The sequence below is a fragment of the Centrocercus urophasianus genome, unplaced genomic scaffold (assembly GCF_019232065.1).
Source record: "Centrocercus urophasianus isolate 14NV4802_14NV808 unplaced genomic scaffold, USGS_Curo_1.0 seq_1035, whole genome shotgun sequence".
NCBI lineage: Eukaryota > Metazoa > Chordata > Aves > Galliformes > Phasianidae > Centrocercus > Centrocercus urophasianus.
Genome location: NW_024884182.1, coordinates 23,406 through 31,583, shown reverse-complemented (window position 1 = coordinate 31,583; position 8,178 = coordinate 23,406). Strand labels below are relative to the sequence as shown.

Genomic DNA, 8,178 nt, shown 5'->3' with positions numbered 1-8,178 from the left:
TCCTGCAGGGCAAGGACCTGGCCCATCACGAAGGGCTGCCTTGATCTCCCTGCCCTCTGCTGGGGGGAAGAAAGGAGTTTGTGCTATTTAAGAGCAGGTTTCTTGGGATACCCCAAAGTGGCTGGATGTTGCTCCTCAGCTGGAGCAAGTTCTCAATCATCAAAGCTGCAGCCAGGCACAGTACTCACCATTCCCACTGTGCAGAGGGTGACCTGCAGAGCACAGAGTGGGAGCTGGGCTGGAAGGGCCCATGAGCTGCAACACTGAGCTGAGACAAGAACGTTCCTCTGCTATAAAGTGCCAGAGTTGGTGGGGTGGAGGCTCTTTAATCTCCTCTTCATCCTTCCTTAAAACAATATCCCTGGTGGCTGAGCAGCAGTGTGCCATGCAACCCCTGGGAAAGGTGGGCACCTGCTCCATGGGGCCAGGCTGGCACCACTCAGCACACACTGACCTTCTCCAGTCTTTGTGGGAAAGCAGGATGACACTGGGTGCATCACTTTGGTTTTCACACCACCTCCAGCCCCGCGCTGACCCAGGAGCACAGCTCAGCCTACCTCCAGACCTGAGCTCAGGAGAGGTCTTCTCAAGGTGCCTCCTCTCTCTGGGGTCCCTGAATCCTCAGCATCCCCATGGACCCAAGGGATCCCAAAGCAGAAGCAGGCTCCTGCTCCAGGATTGGGAAAACCCATGAGCAGGTGTGCACTCATGCTCACGTCCTGGAGCTGCTGCACCTCGCCTGCCCTGGGATGAGATGAGGAAATCACGTTCACAGTTTAAGCAATAAAACAGGAGAAAACCAGAGCTGGAGGGCAGGAGGCTGCTCCACGCCCGGCTTTGTCTCTTCAGAGATCTACGCACACGCGTCTTTGGGAAAGACACAAGTTTTTCCATAACCCTTTGCATCAGTGCCAGGTGGAACCAGACAGAAAAGTACATTAGGATTGCAAACCACAGCAGCACTAAGGGAGCACGTGGGCTCATGGAAATGCTGCTAGGACTGGCGAGAGGTGCTCTATGCAGCTTTTCAACGTACAGCAAGGGAAATGGGGGCAGCAAAAGAAAGCTTTGCAAAGGGATGAGCACCGTGACAGCGGATTGTTCAAAAATATATATACACATACCATATATATATATATATGCATGTGTTTTCTTAATGCATATCCTCATATGCTCCATAAGGCATGTGCGTTTGCATGGAGAAGGCAGCAGTAGAAATGGATTTACCTTCTGCATGGAGGGCTGCCGGCTCGAGGAGGGGAGTGCAGCTCCCCAGGGCTGTGCGAGTACGTGTTGGCTTTGAAATCCACAGTTCCTGCAGTGAGTTGTTCCCTGGAAGGAGCCCTGGCTCTGTTCAGTCCCTGGATGAAGATGCAGGTGGTCTTTAGGTCAGAGAATTTCTGTTCCTCAACTGATGACTACAGGGTTTTATTCTTCAACAAGCAACCAATCCACAAAAAATATATAAAAAAAATAAAAATAAAAAAAAAATAATAAACAAAATAAACCTTCCCGCCTCCAGCTTCCTCCTGAATTGTCCTTCTGGGGTCATCAGCCCTCAGCCCACGCATCACCCTCGGCCATGTGCCGGTACCTGCTGCTGCAGGGGGCTGCACAGCTGCTGCACAGCAAGGCAAGCACCAGAAACAACACAATTTAAAAAAAAAAAAAATTAAAAAAAAATTAAAAAGGAGGGGATGAAGGAGAGGGTGTAGCAGCTTTTAATTTATCTTTTCATTAAAAAAAAAAAAATTAAAAAAAAAAAAGGTTGTCACATTGGAGTCTGTGTGATATAAGTTAAGCGAGGAAGCAGCACGCTTTGGCAGGGCTAATGCTTCCCTCCCGCCCGCTCCTCCAGGTGGCCGAGCTGCTCCGCCAGCTCCAAGACCTTGGCTTGGCAGTCGAGCAGGTTGTCCTTCAGCCCCGTTATTTCCTGAGAGTGGGCAGCCAGCGTCCCATTGAGGCGGTCCATGCGGTCCCACAGGCCGCCCGCGTGTTTCTCCAGCTCTCCCCTCACTCCATCCAGGCTCCCCAGCACAGCCCCCAGCCGGCCGCAGGCTCCCTCCACCCTTGCCACGCGCTCGTCAAAGTGCGCGACGTCGCGCTGCAGGCTGCGGGCAGCGCCGCGGCAGGAGCTGAGCTCACCGGCAATGCGCGCCTTCAGGCGCTCCAGGTCGCCCTTCAGGTTGAGCACGCGGCGGTTGCTGAAGAAGAGCTGGGAGCCGTGGTCGCTGACTTTCTCCTGGATAGAGTGCACCTCGTCCTCGATCTTCCGCTCGTGCTCGTCCAGCGAGGAGTTGACGTGCGTCACGGTGTCCGAATACTGCGAGACGGAGTCCTTGAGCCCCGTCAGGGATTTGCTGACGGTGTTCAGGTTGATCTTCAACAAGGTGATCTCCCCCTGCAGAGCCCCCGCCGCCTCCTCCTCGATGCGCCGCTGGATCTCCAGGATGGTGGCGTTCAGCTTGCGCAGCAGCTCCGAGGTGCTGTCCATGCGGAGCAGCAGGTCCTGGTTCTTGTTCTGGCAGTCCTCGATCTCCGTCCGGAAGGTCTCCACGTCTTTGGAGGCGGAGCTGCAGCCCGACAAACAGGTGCTCTCCAGCGTGACCAGACGGCTCTGCAGCACCTCCAGCTTCTCATCCGTGCGTTTCCTCATGCTGGCGAGCTCCCCCTCCAGCACGGGCACCACCACCCCATCCATGCCCATGGGAGCACTGACATTGTTCAGCTCCCCAACGATGCTCACGAACCTGTCCTCCAGGGTCTGCATTTTATCTTCGAAGGCCGTTCTCATGCCATCCACTTCCGCCACCACTGTGCCTCTCATGCTATCCTCCATGCTGGAGCAGCAGCTCCCCGTTTCTCTCTCGGTAGCGTTCAGCCTGGCCTCTAGGTCCTCAAAGCGCCCTTCAAAGAGGTTCCCCAGGGTGATGGTGGAGATCTCTCCATCCATCCGTGAGTGCAAGTTCTTCTGCGACTCAGAGATGCTGTGCAGGCCCTTCTCCAGGATGTTCATGCGGTCAGTGAGGTAGTCCAGGCTGCTGCAGCAGCTCTCCACCACTGTTAGCCCTTGGATCTGGGTCTCCAGCTGGGAAATCTCTTTCTTGATCTCCAGCTCCTTTCCATCCAGAGTCTGCTGCAGCCGCAGGTTGGCAGCTTTCTCCTGCTCGCACTGCTGCTGCACCTCCTGGATGCGGAAGTCACAGGCGGTCTGGATCTTGCCCAGCTGCTTCTCAAAGCCGTCGAGCAGCTCTCCACGCAGGCTGCCCAGCCGTGCAGCCACGTACTCCTCCAGCAGCTCCATGGAGGTGAGGGGTGATGGCTGGGCCGCCTCCAGCAGGTGCTTGAGCTGCCCATCGTGCTCCAGCACCATGCCACGAACCTCATGGAGCAGATCCGCCTTGGATTTCAGCACATCGCTCACCTCCGCCACTTTGGTCAGGATCTCCCCAACAGGTGGATACGAAGCGACATCAGCCTTGTCTGCCACATCCACCAGGCCATCAGGAATGATGCCAAAGCCCACGGAGGAGTCAGGCGTGCCGGGGCTGTTCATCAGTGAGCCGATCATCTTGGTGGTGTCCTCCTGGATGGCCAGGCGCAGGCGGTCCCCCAGCCCACTCACCAGCACGTGCAGGCTGTCGTAGGCCTGGGCCAGGCGCCGCACCTCCTCTTCCAGCCGCTCCAGGCGGTCCCCAACCAGACCAGGCAGCTTCCTGCCTGCAGGAGACAGAGAAGACGGTCAGGGCTGTATCCTTTACCTCCCTCCTGAGCTTCTGATTGGTTCAAGTCCTTTTCATCACCTCATAGAACAGGTTGGGCTGGAAGGAGTCATCTAGTCCCAACCCTTCTCCTTTCTGATATCAGCTCCCACCTGCCTCTTGTTTTCTCAGCCAAACATCGCCTCAGTCTCCCTCTTTTCACCTCGCTCCTCTACTCAATTTGATGGGGAAAACCTGCGTGCTTCCAAGGACAGTAACTCCACCACCTCCCTGGGCCTGTGTCAATGCATCATCAATTCTTCCTAGTAACTAACTTGAACCAGCACAATTTGAGGCCATTCCCACTCATCCTATCATAAACTTTAAAACAACGAGGTACAGCAATTTTAAAGCCACACATTCTGAAATGTAGTAAATAAGAAAAGTGATCCTCAAAGTAATGAGAGGTCAGGCATCTGGACACAAAGGTCACCCACCTAAAGTCTGTACACTCATGCCCTGTGCTGGAACACGAAGCTGGGAGCTCTGTGACCAAGGCCAGTGGTGCAGTAATGTGGGAACCCAAAACAAGAGCAAGATCTCACCATATTGATTCTTCTTTGGTCCTGCAAACAGGTCAGGGTGGCTTTTCGGATGGGGAGGCACTCTGGGGAGTGGGAACATCTTCGGCCCAGGGGGCATTTTGGGACCAGGGTGCTGGGGCACCAGGACAGGCTGATCGGTGGGGCTGTCGTGGCAGCCTTCTCCCATGAAGCCTGGGCAGCATCTCCAGGCCAGCTCAGTCACTGTCTTGTAGCCAATCTTGTACCTGGGTCTGAAGAAGGTGCGGTACCTTTCCAGGAGAGGGGAGAGAAAGGGAAAGCATTTTAGAGAGGCAACCTCAGCTCTGAGTAAGATAGAAGAGTGGGGCCATGGGTCCTGTTGGTGTGAGGAGAGCCTGGCTGAGACCCCGAGAGCACAGTCCTCCCACTCACTGCATCAATGCTCAGTGCAGCACCAACAACACCTGCCCAAGAACACAGCTCATGAACCAGCACTGCAAAAGCATCACCCAGTCTTTCCAGGACTGGACCATGAGGTGAAATAACCAGGTGCCACCATACTATGTGGAGAGGGGTTTTTTGTTAATGAGGCATAAGTTGATTTTTATTTATTATCATTTTTTAAAACATTGGATTCTTGATGCTAGCTTGGAAAAAACAGCAGCAAGTGTATTGTTCCGGTCCCCAAACAGATGACCACTGTGACAGATGTTAAACAGTTGGGCAAATTCCAACACAGAGCAGCACAAGTAGGAATGATGGACGTGACACCAAAGCCTTTGTGAGCTCATACCACTGTCCACACGTGCATCTCACAGAGCTGGAACAGTGAGGAGCAGAGCAGTGTTTTCACCCATCCATCACATGGGGCAGCCCGTCTGAGCACTGCAACCGTCCCCACAAGATCCCCAGTGTCCCCACCCAGGCTGCAGCTTCTGCAGCAGGAGTCACATGGAGATGTCTGCTCACAGTGAGGGGAGAAGGAGAAAGAAAACCCAAATCCCCCACTGTTTGAATCATTTTAACATTTCCCAGCATCAGTTTCCCAAAGACCCAGGACAGTTTCAAACATCTTTGGAAAATAAGCTCTTCTTTTCACTGTTACTCTTCCTGTAAGCTGCCAAGTTGTGGTCCTTTCTTCCTTCTGCCCACAGGTTCCAGGGCCAGCAGTAGAGCAGGATGCTGCTGTGACAGCCACCACCAGTGGCATGAAGCAAGGACACCTTGCTTTCCTGGTGCTCCTACTCCCAGCAGGGGCAGGGAGGACACGGGAGCATGGCATTCCCACAGCAGTGCATCCCTGCCCAGAGGTGACCACAAAACCCCCCAATCTGCCCTGCTCCAGCACAGCACTTAGGAGGTAGCAGAGAGTTTTGCAAATATTTTCCCACAGCAGCAGCCCTCAGCCTGCCCTGCTTCCCCCTCCCCTCAAGGAAGGGCAGCCCCCCAGCCCCTTTGTGTCCCCATACTCACAGCACTTTCCCCGGGCACTTGGGGCCCCAGCTGCACTTGTGGTACTCAGCTTTGACGTAGCTCTCGGCGCCATCCTGCAGCACACAGGTGACATTGCGCTGCACCACATAGGCACAATAGCTCCTGAGGGGGGGGAAGCACAGCAATGCAGTGTCACCTCCTGCCCCAGGGGCACAGCATGACAGCCTGCAGTCACCTGGAGCTGTGCTCAACAAGAGAAGCTATGGGGGCAAGGAGAACACCCTCAGAAATGGGTTTTCTGGGAATCACCAGCCCTAAAGAAGTCTCTTCAGGTTCCTCAGAGCAGCAGTGTAAGGAGCAGAGCCTCCTCCCTTCTGCCACCATGACCACAGCTGAGTGCCACTGGGTAACACCAGCTCCGGAGCAAGGAAGAGACAGCTGGAAGGAAGGATGCAGGAGTCCTATTGGACAGATGGAGGCCAAGGCTGCTCTGCTGGAGGCAGGCTGCCAGCCGGAGCAGATGGATGCAGTCCATGAGGGCAGATAGTGGGGACGTGTGGTGAGGCAGGGGCTGAGGGTAGGGACACAGCAGATGGCAGAGCGGCAGGAGAAGAGGGTAGAGGCAGCAATGGAGGGTCAGCAGGACAGAGCAGATGGGCCTGAGTGAGCTGCTGGATCAGGGAGGTATTTGGCAGGGCAGGAGGACGCAGTGCAACCTCTTCTTCCCAACCCCTCTCCAAGGGCTCTCCATGCACATCTCCTGGGATAACCACAGCAATTCCCATCATTCTCAGCCCCAGTGAGAGGCTGCCAGGCCCCAGGCATGCACAGGGCTCAGCACTGCAGATCGCTGCTCCAGGGTGAGTCATTTATCCGTGTGCAGGGCTACTTGAGAACTAAGGCCAGCAACTTTTCTTAGCTGGATGGAAGGGAGATCATGTGTGCATGTGGAAATTTAGAATCACTCTCACCCATAAATCCAGGATTTGCTTTTAGACACCTCCAGCCTCCTCTTTAATTAAGCTAGTAGCAGATCTGCTAGCCACTGTTGATGAACTGTGCACACTTGTGGCTGCTTGGATTGGGATGGCTCTGGCTCACTCCCCTTTGCAGAAACCCCTTTCTTTCTCACCCACCTGTGGCTAGCAGCTTTATAGCTGCAGCTTGATGTTTTAAGGGTGAGCAGCTGGAAAATGTTACAGGGTTTGGAAAGCTCCCACTGGCACTGCCAGTATTGTTCATTTCAAATGTTACTTTATTCATTTCAGCTTGTTTGTAACACCAAATCCCCCCCTTTTCAGAGGGGCCAAATACAAAACTGCTCTACCAAACAAGCACAGAGAGCCCCCCACCAGGACATAACACCCTTCTTGCTGGGGAATTGAAAAGCATATTGAACACACAAAGCCTGCATTCCTCTTTCACCTGAGCTTTCCAGGTTACTTAACAGCACATCTCAGCCCCCGTAAGCCCCATACATAGGGATATACAGAGGCACACAGCCCCGTCCGCACCCCCTCCCCGCCCGATCCCACAGCTCTCACGTCCCTACGGGGCCCGCACGTACATTCCGGTCCCTTTCGAGACACAACCGCCTCCCCCCAGCCCAGCACCGCCGATGCCCATCTCGCGATGCCCGACGGCCGCGCAGAGTCGCTTACTTGTGCTTGCCCACGGGTTTGCCTAGCTGCGGGCTGGAGCCGGTCGTGTAGAGGTTGTACCTGCCGCCGTAGGGCAGGGGGGCGGCGGGGGGGTAGAAGGTACCTTTGGCATCGGCGAGGGCCAGCAGCGTCCCCAGGGAGAAGCAGGCGAGCAGAGCTCCGCGGCGCAGCTCCCGCAGCATGGTCCCGAGCCCGGCGGAACGCAACGGGGACGAGGTGGCCGCAGGCTCCGCTGCGGAGGGGCCAGAGCTCCGCCCTGCCCTGCCCTGCCCTGCCCTGCCCTGCCCTGCCCTGCCCTGCCCTGCCCTGCCCTGCCCTGCCCTGCCCTGCCCTGCCCGCCGGCACACGCTGCTCCGACGCCCGCCCGACCCCTTTTGTAGGGCGGCGGCAGGGGCGGGCCGCGCTCCTCCCCCAGCCCTCCCCCGGCCCCCGACCCCCGGCCCCGCGGGCGGGGAGACAAAGCCGAGCCCCCCGCCCCCAGGAGCCCCGCGCCGCCCGGCGGATGGAGCCGCGTGTCCCTGCGGGTGGGATGGGACTCCGAGCCCCCGCGGCCCCGCAGCCGCCCCTTCTGCCCCCACCGCCCCCACCGCCCCGCTGCCGTCTGCGGGCGTTTGCCCCCGTGGGCAGCAGGTGCAGCAGCGCGGAGCCGGGCAGGGTGCGGAGCTGCGGGGCGTCGTCTGGAGTTCTGGGGGAGGCTACGGGAACCCTTGGCCCCAGGCAGCCTTTGCTGTCCCGATCGCACCAGCATCCAGTTCGCTCAGGGCCGGTGAAACCAGCACATGGGTTTTTCAGAAAGAGAAAGAGAATTCCAGAGCCGGC

The 8,178-nt window shown here is 56.7% G+C and overlaps 1 protein-coding gene across 1 annotated transcript; it reads right to left on the bottom strand.

Moving 5' to 3' along the window:
* Nucleotides 1–1,828: 1,828 nt before the first annotated feature.
* On the bottom strand, nucleotides 1,829–7,541 carry EMILIN3 (elastin microfibril interfacer 3). Its single transcript, XM_042831734.1, has 4 exons — nucleotides 7,360–7,541; nucleotides 5,738–5,860; nucleotides 4,307–4,554; nucleotides 1,829–3,720 (listed from the first exon to the last, which is right to left on the bottom strand). Exons 1-4 carry the CDS (start codon nucleotides 7,539–7,541, stop codon nucleotides 1,829–1,831), a joined length of 2,445 nt encoding a protein of 814 aa, XP_042687668.1.
* Between the last annotated feature and the right edge of the window lie 637 nt (nucleotides 7,542–8,178).